Source organism: Balaenoptera acutorostrata, chromosome 1 (genome assembly GCF_949987535.1).
Source record: "Balaenoptera acutorostrata chromosome 1, mBalAcu1.1, whole genome shotgun sequence".
NCBI lineage: Eukaryota > Metazoa > Chordata > Mammalia > Artiodactyla > Balaenopteridae > Balaenoptera > Balaenoptera acutorostrata.
The window spans coordinates 108,493,376-108,509,301 of record NC_080064.1 but is presented as its reverse complement, the minus strand read 5'-3'; the positions used below and the strand labels follow the sequence as shown (position 1 = coordinate 108,509,301).

The 15,926-nt window shown below is 42.1% G+C and overlaps 2 protein-coding genes across 5 annotated transcripts in view; one reads left to right on the top strand and one right to left on the bottom strand.

The window, feature by feature from the left end:
* Positions 1-548: 548 nt before the first annotated feature.
* POLR3C (RNA polymerase III subunit C) lies at positions 549-14,528 on the bottom strand. 2 transcript variants are annotated; one of them, XM_007182140.3, is made up of 15 exons: positions 14,373-14,527; positions 13,200-13,366; positions 11,722-11,977; positions 11,426-11,611; positions 10,297-10,385; positions 7,152-7,256; positions 6,930-7,022; positions 5,179-5,259; positions 4,897-4,948; positions 4,482-4,542; positions 3,880-4,030; positions 3,026-3,127; positions 2,862-2,911; positions 2,282-2,431; positions 549-787 (listed from the first exon to the last, which is right to left on the bottom strand). In XM_007182140.3, the coding sequence occupies exons 2-15, from the start codon at positions 13,344-13,346 to the stop codon at positions 706-708; spliced, it is 1,605 nt and encodes a 534-aa protein (XP_007182202.1). In that variant the 5' UTR covers positions 13,347-13,366; positions 14,373-14,527; the 3' UTR covers positions 549-705. The 2 variants fall into 2 exon arrangements, with proteins under 2 accessions (XP_007182202.1, XP_007182203.1); XM_007182141.3 differs by lacking the exon at positions 7,152-7,256 and having other exon boundaries at positions 6,930-7,097; positions 14,373-14,528.
* A 172-nt stretch (positions 14,529-14,700) lies between these two features.
* Positions 14,701-15,926, top strand: part of RNF115 (ring finger protein 115) — a 62,331-nt gene continuing 61,105 nt past the window's right edge. The window contains exons 1-2 of one of the 3 annotated variants that reach the window (XM_007182148.2): positions 14,853-14,972; positions 15,393-15,511. Coding sequence is in view for 1 of the 3 variants with exons in the window: in XM_007182142.3 (XP_007182204.1) it covers positions 14,871-14,972 (102 nt within the window). In the remaining 2 variants the exon portion in view is untranslated. Of the gene's footprint in view, positions 14,973-15,392; positions 15,512-15,926 lie in introns of all 3 variants that reach the window. The other 2 variants (XM_007182142.3, XM_007182144.2) reach the window with 2 other exon arrangements.

The window sequence follows — 15,926 nt, the reverse complement described above, 5'->3', positions numbered from 1 at the left end:
TAGATTAGTCATCTATCCATGGTACTAGGAGAGAGAAGTTAGAATTGCCAGTTTTTAGGAACCATGGTGAAGAGGAAGGCAGCGATTTATTGAGTGCTTACCACATGCCAGGCATTGTGCTAAGTGTTTCACATACATAATTTCAGACGTGTTAGAAGCCCAGAGCTGGCAAATGTAACTTTAATCCATAGATTCTAGTGTGATTGCTTGGGCCAATCCACCTGCTAGCCCTGAAAATAGCTTTTATCCCCCCTCTGTGGTAGTCTTTCACATTCCCTACATTGTGTGTGTGTGTGTGTTTAAGATTACAGTTTAACAAAGTAAAGAACAGGTGTAGCCTTTTGAAAATGGAATGAACAGCTTAGGAAGAAGTTTTTCTCACTGTCAGGGATGTTCAAACAAAGCCTTAGCTGACTTCTTGGTGGGAACTGATGCATCTGATAGATGATTAATCTAGTTGATTTAAGGTTCTTTCCCCTGCCAAGATTTGATGAGGGTAGAGTATAGTGATGATTCTAAAACAGGATCTGCAAACTTAAAAAAATATGTCAAACTCTTTCTGGTGTATTCTGGGTGGTAGGGATAGAGAGAGGGTTTCAGTACAAGAATCTGGAACTTATCCTACTGCAAAGAATGCATCTAGGCACCTCCTTTATTCTTCCTTCCAATCCCCTCAGATCTTCTGAGGAAGACTCTTCTTCTGGGTCATTGTCTCTTCATGGTGCTCTCAATGTATGACTCCAGCAGGAAGATGGTTTCATCCACCTGGATCTCACAGGCATCCAACCTGAGTGAAAAAGTGAAAGCATTTGCCCACACTGAACATTCATTAGCATATTTAAGATTTGAGGCTGGACTGGGTGTGGTCATGGAGAATTGCTTGGTTACCCCTGAAAGTACTGGGCGGAAAGCAAGAGAACCAATAGATCATTCCTCCCACTTACTGAACATCTCTTATGTGCCAGGTACTGTGGAAAATGCTGAGGATTCAAAAGATAAGGCCTCTGTCCCAGGAGAAGTTACATTCTAACTTGCAATGAGGAGGAAGATAGCATGTGTTAAATGCACAGGTGTAAAAGGACCTAGTGTGTTTTAAAATAGAAGCTGAGAGTGGCTGAGGCTTAAAGTGATTAGGAATAGAAGGGAACACTTCATCAACCTGATAAAAGCCATCTATGAAAAACCCACACCTAGCATCATACTTCCTGGTGAAAGACAAAGCTTTCCCCCTGTGATCAGGAACAAGACAAGATGTCTGCTTTTACTTCCATTCAACATTTTACTGGAAGTTCTAGTCTGGAAATTAGACAAGAAAAATAAATAAAAGGCATCCAGATTGAAAAGGAAGAAGTAAAGCTATTTCTAATTCACTGATGACACGATCTTATATACAGAAAAAGCTCAAAGGATCCACAAAAAACCTACCACAGCTAATAAATGAATTTAGCAAAATTATAGGATATAAAATCAAAACACAAAAATCAGTTCTATTTCTATACACTAGCAATGAACAATTCAAGAATGAAATTTAAGAAAACACTAAAATAATTGCTTAGGAATAAATCTAACAAAAAAGTGCTAGACTTGAATACCGAAAACGACAAAACTCATTGAAAGAGACTAAGGAAGATCTAAGTAAATGGAAAGACCTTCCATGTTCATGGGTTGGAAGATTTAGTATCATTAAGAAAGCAATACTCTGCAGAGTGATCTACAGATTCAAAGCAATCCCTATGAAGGTCAATGGTGAGCAGTGAAAGGAATGAGGATGAAGGGATAGGCTGGTATGAGACTGTGAAAGGCCTTATATGTTACGCCAAGGAGTCTGGTCTTTATACTGCAAACAAGGAGTCAATATAGCATTTAAAGCAGAAGAGAGATATTGTCAATCACTTTAAAGATACTAACTGTGAAAGCATTATAAGAAATGGTTTGAAGGAGGAGGTGATTTGCAAAGGTCTGGGAAAGAGGTGAGGAGGGCCTGCATGGGAAGCAAGGTGAAAGGCCAGATTTGGGACACATTATTGAAGTAAAATCAGCAGCCTTGGTGAATGAGAGAGTGTGTGTGTGTGGGGGGGAGGGTGGTGAGGGAGGAGAAGCTGAATGTGTCTTCAGAGTTTTTAGCTTAGGGAAATAGGTGGATTAAATTCTGTTAATTGAGATGGGGAAGAAGAGAGTGAGTTTCGGTTTCCTCACCTTAAGTTGGAGGGGTAGCAGGATATCAAGATGGATTTGTCTGCAAGGTATTTTGAAACATACGTTTGAAGTTTATGATGCTTACTTGTTGACATTACGTTTCAGGGTCTCTAGCTGCTGGCGTTCAGGGGCTGTGATCATCTCCTCTATTTCTTGTAGCTGTGCCTCCTCTGCACCTGTAGCCTGCATAGATGCAATGATGGCTTCTACCCTCTGAGACTTTTCCAGTAGACGCCTGTAAGACAAACGCAACTCTGAGGCATGTCCTCTAGCCTTGGAGATTCTTTTATCCCATAGCCCTGGGGCATAGATCCCCCTTTTACCATGTTCCTGGTCAAAGTGGATAATGTCACTCTCTAAGGAAGGACATTTTCTACAAGCTTAATTAGAAATGTGACTTCACTCCTGAAACTCTTGCTGCCTCTCATTTGTACTTAAAGTTTGGTGCCAGTGTATACGTTGCTCATAAATTTAATCTGCAAAATTATTTCACTGGGGACATACGAGAAAAGTGTATACTAATGCATCTTTATGCCAACCTAAGCCAATAATTCAGTGCAACCAGACTGGTTATTGTCTCTGTTGGTTTCCACTTCTATAGGAAATTTCCCCACAAGCCTTTTGGCCTTGTAAAATGTAATTACTCAACTGAAAATGTTACTCACTTGTTTTCTTTGGTTTCAAATTGCCTCCTTTCTATCAAGTTGGCTACACTCTGAGGGGAGAGAAGACAAGAAATGCACACAGTTCTATTTAAGCAGCTCAGGCAAAATGGCTAAAGGGGGCATGAGGGTGAGACATCTCTGTGGATGGACTGGGGAGGAGTTACCTTGTAGCATCTGTGCAGCAACATTCGGGCAGCTGACAGGATGTTCACAGTATATAAATAGAAGGTCCTGGATGGGGCATGGTCTGGCGTTTTGGGAATTTCCTATGTGTCCATAGAAAGAAAAATAAGACTTTATACTTTTCTTCAGAACTGGCAAAGTAAACACCTGTCCCGTCTGGAGCTACTCAGCCCTCTCTTTCACTTATACTTTCACTCTTCCCCAGTCATACAGCATCTGTGTTTATGGTACAATCAGCCACATGGAGGGTTGGGCTGCCCTGTTTTTTCCATTTGACTGTCAACATCCTGAGTGGGGAAGAAAGAGAAGGCACTTAACATTTACTAAGCAACCCTTATGTGCCAGGTAGATTGTACTGGATCTTTACAACAAACCATCTTGTCTCTGTTACCACCATCCATCACCATTTTGTAGATGGGAAAAAAGATGGTAGGTAATTTGCTCAGTGTAACTGGGTAAGAGGCAGAGCTGTGATTCTGACTCCAAAATCCATTCTATCTGTTTCCTCATAGGGTATACTACACGGCTCTGCATGTAGTGATGACCCGATAGATTTAATCTACAATAAACTTAAGGCTTGAGGAAAGGACAAATCACATGCACTAGGAGTTAAAGAAAAAAGGGTAGGGTGATTCTGGGGTAATTTCTTGGCTATGCCTCTTTTTTACTAGACCAGTTAAAGCTCCACAGTTATCTTTCAAGTGCTTGCTGTGTCTTTGTTAATCTTTTTTTTTTCTGTCTCAGAGCTGGATACAGTTTGTTTGGGGTTCAGAATGTTTGATTCAGGAGTTTCTCTCATCCTAGGTCAGCTCTGCTGGTTGGTGATTACTGTTACCTGGAGTGATATGAAATTTTCTGAGAGCATCTTATAAAGCATATCCTTTGCCTCCTTTGCTGGAATCATTGCAAAGTCTTCTACCTGTTTCTGCTCCAGGTGTTTCTTTTGTAAAACTAGACGGAATATTCTGGCACAGCGAGACCCAAATCTGTAAACGAATAAAGAAAGCAAATGGCGTGCCGACGTAGATTAGCTTTAGCTCTTAGTCACAGATGGTGCTTGTTCGGTTTCCATGTGTGGAACCAGGACCAGAGAGGAACAGCAATCAGAGAATTCCTTCATAACTCCACAGATTGATGACAATACTGCTAATCATAAGAGTCACCAACTGCTGACTCACTCGAATGCCTCAGTTCCTGCATTTGTAAGTAAAGGCTTTAGGAAGGCTGGTTAATTGGCATCACTGGGAATTAAGCAGTAGGGAATTTAGGGTAAAGAGCTGTAGTAGATGGGATCCATAGCAGTCCAGTGGAAAATGGGGCAAGATGTGCCAAGGTGTGTCTATACTGGTTACTGACATAATGACCAAGTCACTTGTTCAAATGGGGTATGAAAAGGAAGTATCTGACCCCCAACCCCAATCAGGGTGACCCCCTTACCTCTCTTGTACGACCGACTCCAGAGTGGCTGTGGCTAGAGATCCTAGAGCCTTATGTAGGTCTTTATGTAGAGGGTTAAGGTTACTCCATAATGTTTTGGCCTGGTCATTGTGATCTTAGTTTTATTCCTGAGTCTTTAATTTAAAACTTAAATACTATTTTGTTTTTCACACTAGTCTCATTTATGGTATGTAAGTATTTCGAAACCTTAATTAACTAAGGTGCTTAAGTCAGAGTTTTGCTTAACTAAAATTTGGTTAGTTAAAAGTCCCTTGCACTTCTTTATCATCAATGTTTTAGTTCAATTTTCCAACTTACTTAGTATACTAAATATCATCAAATCTTTTCTAAGTCACCATTCTGTTTCATAGTTCAGGCTGCCTGACTGTAAGGAAATAACCACCCATAAGGATACTGATGACATACATTCCTCCACCACTGTCGCCAGACTTTCCAACAAACTCAAGCTATTAAAAAAAAAGAAAAAAAAGAGAGCATGTGTTATCTGAATGGAAAGTCCAGTGATCCTGTTTCCAAAAGAGCAAATCTGGCCAAGAGTCTGCAGCAGGAAGCCCTCCTATCAGATGATGGTAGAGAAATTGTCTGAGCTGGCTCGGTAGAGAATGAGGCTACAGAAGACTGATAGCAGGCAAAAATTAATAGTAAATACAACAGAAAAAAGAAAGAAAAGACTTACTGGATCATCTGCCAGCAGAGTGAGATACTGATCAAGAACTTGCTTAGAGATGTTATAGCCAACAGGTAGGGACCTGAAGATCTATGGAGCAAAAGAAACAATGAAAATGGGTCTGGGAACTTAGAATTGCTGACATTGCTGAAATAAAGATATTCTAATTTTAGATATCACAAGTATAAAAATGTCCAAAAACACAGCAGCATTGTTGGTAAGAGTAAAGAACTAGAAACAATTTGCATGTCCAGTAATAAGGAATTCATTAAAATAAAGCACAGCATGGCCATTAAGTGGAATATGATATGGCCATTATAAAGAATGAGGCAGATCTAAAAATACTGACATGAAAAGAAAGTTTACATACACGGTCATATGAAAGAAGCAAGTTTAGAACAGTACATAGAGTATAACCCCATTTTTTTCTGTTGTTAAAAGGTATATATATATATCTACATTTATGTGAGACTATACATATAAAAAAGTCTGAATAAAGATATGTACCAAACTACTGACAAGGATCTCTGGGGCTGGGATTATGCAAAACTATATATTTATTTAAACTGGGGTATGTTACATACAAGAAGCACAGATCTTAAGGGTACAGTTTGATGAGTATTGACAATTGTATATACCCACGTGACTACCATCTACAAGATATAGAACATGCCTGGCATTCCTGAAAGTTTGGGGAACTACAACTTTAAAAAAATTATACATTTCTATGCTGTTTGAATACAGGTCATGTAATTACTTTTGTCATCAGAAAAAAACTTGTATTTAAATTTTGTTATATAGTAAGTTAAAAAAAATTTTAATAATATAAAAATATAATAACTATATTTAATGTGGATGAATATTAGTATAATTACAAAACATTAGTATAATTACAAATAAAACATTTGAAATATTGAATATTAATTTTTCAAACAAAACTTAATAAACAAAGCATTTAAAACAAATTTAAAATATACAAAATATATTGAAAAAAACAAATATAAGGGGCCAAATAATGTCCTGAGCACCAAGGCTCAGATTCCAAACAGCGGATTCTTGGAATAATTAAGAATAACTTATACTATATATATATATACAATGAAATACTACTCAGTCATGGATGGACCTTGAGATTATCATACTAAATGAAGTCAGAAAGACAAATACCATACAGTATCACTTATATGTGGAATCTAAAATATGACACAAATGAACTTATCTACAAAATAGAAACAGACTCATAGACATAGAGAACAGACTTATGGTTGCCAAGGGGGAGGTGGGTGGGGGAGGAATGGATTGGGAGTTTGGGATTAGCAGATGCAAACTATTATATATAGAATGGATAAACAACAAGGTCCTACTGTATAGCACATGGAACTATATTCAATATCCTGTGATAAACCATAATGGAAAAGAATATGCAAAAGAATGTATATATGTATAACTGAATCACTTTGCTATACAGCAGAAATTAACACAACATTGTAAATCAACTATACTTCAATAAAATAAATTAAAAATAAAAAAAAGAATTACTTATACTTTGACTAAGGTAATGGTTTAGGTTTTTAAAGGTTGAATTCCCAAGAGACCAAATATTTCAGTACCTACCACCTGAGAATAATCCCCGTCCCACCTCAAATAGCAAAAACCCTTCCTTTCAAGGTTCAGACCTCAACCTAATCCCAGGCTCTATGTATAACAATTATTATATCCAAGAGTCTGTCAGAAAACCAGTACAAGAACATGAAGCTCACCTCGTTGGAAGACAATGGCTGGGTGAAGGGGGCACTAGAGGAAGTGGTAATCTCACTCATCCGGAGCATGGTCCGCACGATCTCGCTGCTGGTCTGGGTTTGAAAAGTGAACTGGAATTCAGAATTCACTCTGCTGTGCTGGCTCTGGCTATATGCCAATGGCCACATCTGCAAATAAGTGAATATTCCTGATAGCCACTGTCCCACCCACTTAGATATCACCTGGTCCATCCTGTTGGCAACTGCACTGACAATGCCTTGGTCACGGAAGTGCTGGTGGAATCTGTCAAGGTTGGCCTGCCAATAAATCCCATCATCTGGAATGGGCTGAGGAGGAGAAAAAGATTAGAGAGAAACATTTAGATACAATGAAGCATTTTCTAGTGAGAAGCTTGGATTTAACTGTTTGCCGTTTCTTTATAGTAGCAACTAAATTGGTTGGAGGAAAAAACCATTCAACCATGTGGATTTAGTGCCTCCACAATGACAAATTCACAACCCCCAACTTCAAACAGATTCTTTTTGCTTACCTTGAATCTTTCTCTATTTTAACTCTTTTCCAGTATTCTCAAATCTCCCATTTGCCCCTCCCTTCTCTCTCAGCAGATGACCTTGCTTCTTATTTCAGAGAGCAAATAGAAGCCATTAGGCCAGAACTCATTCAGCGTGGTGCGCACATCCCCAGCACACTTCTTTATTTTTAAAAAATTTGAGCTTCTCAAAGAGTTGTTCATACCAGCTGTATCCCCATCCACAGATTTACTCAACCCATTTCCACCGTTATACTGAAATGCCAAAGTCCCTGAGGAACCTGTTGCTAAGTTCAAAGAATACTGTCCATTTCCAATCTTATTTGATCTTTCTAAAGCATATGACATGGTTGGACATTTTCTCCTTAACTCTATGTGGCCCCTTGGAGTTTATGACACCATTCTTTCTTGGTGCTCCTTCTAACCGCTCTGGCTACCCTTCCTCAGTCCCCACAGATTCCTTTTCCAGATCCCATCTATAAATACTGGTGTTCCCCAGGGTTCTGTCCACAGCCCTCTTTTCTTTTCACTCTACATATTCTACTTAGGTGATTTAATCTTCTCTCAAGGTTTCAACTGTTCCAAGTCTATTACTTAATTCTAGAACTCTCTATTAAGCTCCAGGTGCATAGACTCAACTGCCTACTTCCACCTGTGCCTTAAAACTGTTCTTTTAAGTTTTCAGCTAACTACACTACAACCCAGTTTCTTAAGCTAGAAACTTGAATATCATCCCTAACCCCTTGCTCTCCCTCATCTACTATCCAATTACCCAGTTCTATCTATTCTTTTTTTAAAATTTATTTTATTTATTTATTTTTGGCTGTGTTGGGTCTTCGTTGCTGCAAGCGGGCTTTCTCTAGTTGTGGTGAGCGGGAGCTACTCTTCATTGCAGAGCACGGGCTCTAAGCGTGCGGGCTTCAGTAGTTGTGGCTCGTGGGCTGTAGAGCGCAGGCTCAGTAGTTGTGGTGCATGGGCTTATTTGCTCCGTGGCATGTGGGATCTTCCAGGACCAGGGCTTGAACCCATGTCCCCTGCATTGGCAGGTGGATTCTTAACCACTGTGCCACCAGGGAAGCCCCCTATCTATTCTTTATATTAATCAGAAGTCTACTTTTCTTTATCCTGACTGTCATTACCTTATTTCAGGCTCTAATCTTGACTCACCTGGATTACTACAGTAGCCTCCTAACTGGTTTTCATTTTTCTTTTTCATATAGTGGACACTATAAAAAAGGGTAACTGGGTTTTCTGCATTTAATCTTGTTCCTTTTGCATCGTTCTCCCCATTTCTCATAGAGCAGTGCTTTTTTTTACCTTTTGGCCTCACAGTTCCCCTGAAGAATCTGAAGAAAGCTATGGAGTGCTCTATAGAAAAATGCACATAGTACAGGTGGACTCTCTGAAATGCATCCATGGAGTTGTACAAGTTATAAACCACTGTACTATAGTAATATTTCTAAAATGTAAATCTAGCCACTTCATTCACCTGCCTAAAGTTCATCAATGGCTCCCCATTGTCTTCACGATGAAGTCCAAACTTCTTAGTTAGTCAATCAAGAAATATTTATTGATGTCTTGTGAGTATTCCAGGTGCCAGGGACAAGATACTGTCCTTGAAGAGTTTATAGTCTATTGGGAGTACAGAGACAAACACTTGTACAAATAATAAGTAATTTCAGCTACTTAGAAATGCTGTGAAGATGAAATGGGAAAATGTGGTAGAGACTGGAGTAGAGGGTGGGCAATGGTGCTTGAGCTCTAAGAAAGTAGCATTTGAGCTGAGATCGGAATGATGAAAAAGAGGCAACTACATGAAGATCTGAGGGAAAAGCATTTGAAGCAGAAGAAGTCCTAAGGGCAAAAGCCTGAATACTAGAAAGAGTATGATACATTTGAGGGACGGAAAAAAAGATAGAAGCTGGAACATAGTGAATGACAGAGTAGGAAGAGCTGAGGTTGGAGAGCCTTGTCTCCAGCAGATCATGTAAAGACCCAGCTCATGTAAGGCTTCATAATCCATAGTAAAGAACTGGATTTCTTCTAAGAGTCATGGGAAGCTATTAAAGGAGTCAAAAATCAGTGATGTGTTGGGATTTTTAAAAAAGAACAATTTAGAAAGTCATTTTGGCTCTTAAGTAGGTATGAATGCAGGTAGGGAGACCACTTAGGAGAGTGTTGGCAAAGTCTTGATTACAGTGATAATGGTTTGGACTAGGGTGACGGCAGTGGAAACGATAAGAAATAGTTGGATTTCAATTATTTTTAGAAATTGGGTTGACAGGTTTTACTGTGAGATCAGATGGCTCCTAGGACTTTGGCCTAAGCAAATGGTGTCCTAGGTGGTTGGCCTTGGTGGTGTCCCTAACTAAGATGAGGAAAGCTTAGGAGGGAGTAGATATCTGGGAGCAGGAAATCAATTACTCTGTTTTAGCCATACTACTTTTGAGATGCTTATTAGACATTTTTACAGGGATGCTGAGAAGGCATTTGAATACAAGAGCTCAGGCCTGTACGTATCTTTCTAAACTCATTTATCACCACTCATCCCCATGGGTCTCTATGGTCCAGTCATACTGACCAATTTACACTTTTTCTAGGCCCTTTTTCTGCCTCATCTATTACCTCTGTCCAATGACTGAAGTAAGTTAAGCTTCAGAAGGGACACAGCAACAGAGTTCACTCTTTGTTAGTCTATCCCTGGACAATATTTAATGAAGTTCATAATCCTACTACTTCTCAACCCAAGAACGTTTAAGCTCTTTTGGGGCTTGTCATCTTAGTGCTCTTTCTGGCTTGCCTCAGGGTGAGGACTCCTAACCAAGAAGCCTCATTACCTCTTTGTTATCCGTGGTATGTTTTGGTCTCTTGGCCTTGGGCTCCCCAGTTGCATCTTCGTCAGATGATCTCCTCCTTTTACCTTTCCCTGCCAAACAAAACAGTTGCACAGTTAGGCTACATCTCATATGATAACAGGAAATGACCGAAGGTGAAAGCAGGTGTCTCTATCCCAAAGACACCTGTAGCTACCTCTAGGTTAGTGATGTTGAGGAGACTGAGGAACTACAAGAAATTCAAGTTAATGGTGAAGTCATCTGAAACTCAACAAGTTCAAAAAGAAATTCATAGTCTTTCTCCCTCAGACTGCTCCTGCTCCAATGCTTCTTTTCACAGTGAATGGTACCATCATCCTCCCACATACTCAAGCCAGACACACAGATGTCATTCTTGATTTCTGTCTTCCTCACCCCTCCTATGTCTAATTTTTCACTGGTTTGTGAAAAACTGCCCCATCCTTTCTACAGACAGAAACATTTAAAAAATGCAAATTAGATCATGTTACTTCCTTTAAAATCCTTTAGTAGTTTTCCTTTGCTCTTAGGATAAAGAACAGGTGCTTTACGAGGTCTTGCATGATCTAGCCCCTAACTGTCTGTCTAACCTTAACTTATGGCTCTCTTTCCTTTCCTCACTGTACTTTAACTATACTGATCTTCTTTTACTTTCTCAAATTCCTATTTTTTTCCTCACTACATACTATTCCCTTTGCCAAAAATGCTTATCCTCTGTACCCCTTCATACCTTACCTCACTGGTTGGCTCCTACTTCTGCTTCAAATCTTTGTTCAAATGCCACTTTCTCAAAGAAGCATGTGCCCAAATCCCCAGGTAAATCTGGTCCCGTTATATATTTTCATAACACCCCATATTTTACCTTCATAGTACTTGTCGCAGTTTGTTAGTTATATATCCATCAGGCTATTTGATTAATGTAAGCCTCCTATACTAGACTTAAGCCCCATAAGGGCAGGGATCATAATGGTTTTTTCATCTCTTTATACCACAGTATCTGGCATAGAGTAAATCCTTGGTAACTGCTTAATTGATTGAGTCATTCCTTTAACAATCATTAAGGAAGAATCTACAATTAGGTCAAATCACAGATCTAGGGGCCAAAATTCCTTACCTATCAAGCTCAGTTTGGGAACCAGGTACATGTCCTTTTCATTGATGACAAGAGTGGGGGCAGGTGGCGGCGGCCCAGGGTCTGAATTCTCAGTGGCAGGCACCAAGGGGCAACGCTGCACGAAGTGTGTGTCTGCTAGTCGCACAAACGTGTTTGAGACCTCAGCATAGTCCATGGTCTTGCCATCTGTACGACAGGAGGAAAGAGGCAAGTGAGATGGCCTCAGATAGCTAAGGGTCCTCTCCTGCAGCCAGCCAATCTATGCTTTTGCTAACAGCTGTGGATACAGTACTGACCCTCCATAGTCTCTGTGAGCCGATCTGCTACTTTCTTCACGACAGCTGACATTGCCATTTTGCCATTCAACAGGAGCTCCTCAACAATCAGCTCTCCAGTGTCACTGTACAGTGTTTTGGCAGTATAGATGTACCGGGGATACCTAAGCATTCGCAACACCCGGCTGCACTGGGCTTCATACTCTACCACACCACGTTTGTGCACTTGATATATCACCAGGTTATGCTGGATGAGGACACAAAGGGCTTTTTTTACCTAGAGAAAACACAGAGAAAAATCTGAAGATGCAGCTCATTATTGCTGGCAATTTTTGTCCAACAGTTTCCTAAACATCAGGAGATGGCTGGAATCTCTGTGTGTCTTCTCTCTCTCCATTGGAATAGCTAATAAGAAGCGAATGTCAATGGAAGAAATCAGGAAGAGTCCTTGCTATGATGCTCATATTTCCTATGATCTTTATCTTTCAAAGTACAATTTACTTCCCCTCTGTTATTCGTTATTTTAAAAAATTAATTAATTAATTAATTTATTTTTGACTGCATCTGGGTCTTCCTGCTGCATGTGGGCTTTCTCTAGTTGCGGTGAGCGGGGGCTACTCTTTGTTGCGGTGCGCGGGCTTCTCATTGCGGTGGCTTCTTTTGTTGTGGAGCACGGGCTTTAGGCTCATGGACTTCAGTGGCTGCGGCACGCGGGCTCGGCAGTTGTGGTTCGCGGGGTCTAGAGCACAGGCTCAGTAGTTGTGGCGCATGGGCTTCGTTGCTCCGCGGCATGTGGGATCTTCCCGGACCAGGGCTCGAACCCATGTCCCTGGCATTAGCAGGCAGATTCTTAACCACTGTACCACCAGGGAAGTCCCATCCCCTCTATTATTCTTTTCTTTTTTTTTTTTCTTAAATTTTATTTATTTATTATTTATGGCTGTGTTGGGTCTTCGTTTCTGTGCGAGGGCTTTCTCTAGTTGCGGCAAGTGGGGGCCACTCTTCATCGCGGTGCGCGGGCCTCTCACTATCGCGGCCTCTCTTGTTGCGGAGCACAGGCTCCAGACGCGCAGGCTCAGTAGTTGTGGCTCACAGGCCTAGTCGCTCCGCGGCATGTGGGATCTTCCCAGACCAGGGCTCGAACCCGTGTCCCCTGCATTGGCAGGCAGATTCTCAACCACTGCGCCACCAGGGAAGCCCCCCTCTATTATTCTTATTCCTTAAACATAGTACTGAAATTAATAGACTCATGAATAAATGAAGTATGGCATATGGCATAGGAGGAGCAGAGATTTGCCTCAGAAGCCACGATGAGCCACTTTGAGAAGCAGAACCCTGGGCACTATGTCTCATCATCTTTCCCCTCCCAAATAACACTATTCTGATCCTAGCACAGACTTTGCTTTCTTTTCCATTTTGTGGGGTTGGGAGTAACAATATTCAAAGGTAGGTTAAAGAAATTAATGAAATGGAAGCAAATTACTGTGATCCAAACATACCTGATCCAATGATGTTCCTGTGTCATGGGCAATAACTCTTAGTGGCTGGCTGCCAGTTCTGATTAGGTGGACTCCAATTTTTTCTACGATCTCTCCAAAATGCTCTTGCAGCAACAAAGAACACAGTTTAATTTCTGCTTGAGTCATTGTGCTGAGGAGTCTCAGAGCTAGGAAAAAAAGAAAAAGACGGTATGATGGGAAGTTTTTCTTTTATGTTGGGAGTAGAGCTGCTGAGTGTAAATTCAGGTACTTTCTGGAGAGCAATTTGACAGTAGATATATCAAAAGCCTTAAAATCTTGCATATCTTTGACCTAATACTTTTGTTTTGGATATTCTATTGCAAGGGAATAATAAAAACATGTCACTTTAGAATACTGATATTGTGGAAACAACCTCATAAGTGATTATTTCAATAAATTATGGTATACTCATATAATGGAATACTATGCCAACATTCACAATAAAGTATAATATGTATTAGTGTAGAAAATTGTTCATTACAAAGCAAAATGTAGAGAAAAGTTCAATTACTGTGAAAATCGCCCCACACGTATGCATGGAAAAAAAGACTGGAAGACTATATATCAAGTTTATCTTTATGGGATCATGTGTGATTCTAGTTTTCTTTAAAGATCGGATGTAGATGGTTTTGCGATCTGTCACAGACCTTAGATTCTATACTTCATTGTTTGGAAGAATTAAGGCCACTATTCACAGACTATTGGAACTGAACAGGCAATGACAACTTTGCAAAATAAACTAAGAGGTAAATGAGAGCTTCTCAACAGGGTGTTTCAAATAGGGGATGAAGTATGTTGTTGGCAGGGCAGTATTTAATTCTTAAATTTCTATTCCTTGACAAAGTATACACAAAGAGAAACAGACATAGTCCACTGTATAATCACTTCCTTATTATCACAAGTGTTATCAAACACTGGTTTGTTCATTTATTTCTCCCAATTCCTCAGAAGCCAAGACTTTGCCTTTCAGTCTCACTATCCCCATCCACAGGTCTTTGGGGAAGCATCCCCAGACCCTCTGCCATCCCTGGAAAGTATTTCCAAGGAGCCCGGCTCCTGGCTCTTCACTTCTTTACCGCAGGTTCCTGTCCCGGACTGGGTCCCTGAGTCCAGAGACAGGGCTACCTCGTTCAGACCGCATTTTCCACTAACCTCTGGGTCAATGCAACGTAACGCCGCCGACTTCCCCACTGCAGCTTCGTGCAGCTCCCGCTAGCCGCCCGGGCAGAGGGGGAGCCCAAGGTCCTTTCGCGCAGGAGCACGGCCACCGAGGAGGACCGGCAAAGAGGCAAAACATGTGCCGCTCTACCCCAGCGTTTCGGTGGTTTCCGGGGACGCTCTTTCTTTCTTCTCGCTGGGAGATTGGAGGACCGGCGAGGGGGTGTTTGAGGAGCCGGCGGGCGGGCCGCGGCGAGCGGACTCTCCTGCCTGCACCTCCTTGGTGCTAGGAGGCGGGCTTCGGGGTCGCTGTCTGCGCCGCCGCCTCTGTGGGCCGGGCGAGCTCACGTGACCCGCGCGGGCTCTGGAGCGGCTGGCAGCACTGAGGAAGCAGCGGCGGCGACGGCAGAGGCGGCGACAGCAGCTGGGAGGTAGCGACCTGGAGAGCGACCGGCCGGCTGCCCTCTCGGACGGCCGCGGCGAAAGAGAAAAATGGCGGAGGCCTCGGCGGCCGGGGCCGGCGCGGGTGCCGCGGTTGCCGCGCACCGGTTTTTCTGCCACTTTTGCAAGGGCGAGGTCAGCCCCAAACTACCGGTAAGAGCCCTGTGTCCTCTGCGCTCGGGCATCGGCCTGGATTCCTCGTCCCGATATCCCGGAACGGGTCTTAAGCTTCCCGCCCATCCCCGACTCCCCTGACATCGGTCTCCCAAGTACTTGCTGCCTCCCGGTCGCTGGCCCCAAACCCCGGGCGTCCCGGTCCTGGCTCCGTAACTCCCTCTCGCATGCTCCACCTGCCCCTCACTCTCTCTCCCCTCTTGACCGGCCCCCCCCCTCCATTTTTTTTTTTTTTTTTTTGGTCTTCTTTAGCAAGTTCTCTTCTGACATTCCCTCAATTTTCTTGCACTCTTCTTCACCTTGTGTCCTTCCCATGATGACCTCTCTTTTTCCCCCACTCGATACTCTTTCCGCTGTTGCTTCTCACCTTTCTCTATTTCCTTTTCCACTTTTCACCAGATCCTCCCCTCCCCCATCCTCACTGAAGCAAAATAGCGGATTGCTGAGGATTGTCCTTATTCGGTGTCTCTAGGGAAGAAAGGAGAAAGAAAGCACGGAAAGAAAGAGAGGGTTGGAAGGTAACTGGGATGGAGAGGGGGATTTTGCTATTCAGGGGTTTCCAGCGTTCTTGTGAAAGTGAAAACAGCCGTGTACTAATGACTTGCAGACTGCCTGCGCTCCCTATCACTGTTGAAGGAAATGGCTTTAGGAAGAAGGCAGAACATACTGTTTCAACTTGCTTATTTTGGTTGTCATGCTGCCAGTGTCTTTAGCACCACCTGCCTTACCCACCCCTCCTCCCCCGTTCTAGCTCTTCACTTAATAGAAAAGATCTAGGACAGAATGCTGGGGACCGCACCATCTGATGTAAAATTGGTTTTCACCACTATCTGCCAGACTGTGTTAGCCCCTAGAGAGGTAGTGCTATGGCTGTGACAAAAAGTGCTTCTGCAGCATGCTAGCCAGCTACAGCACCCCGATCGCACAGGCTGC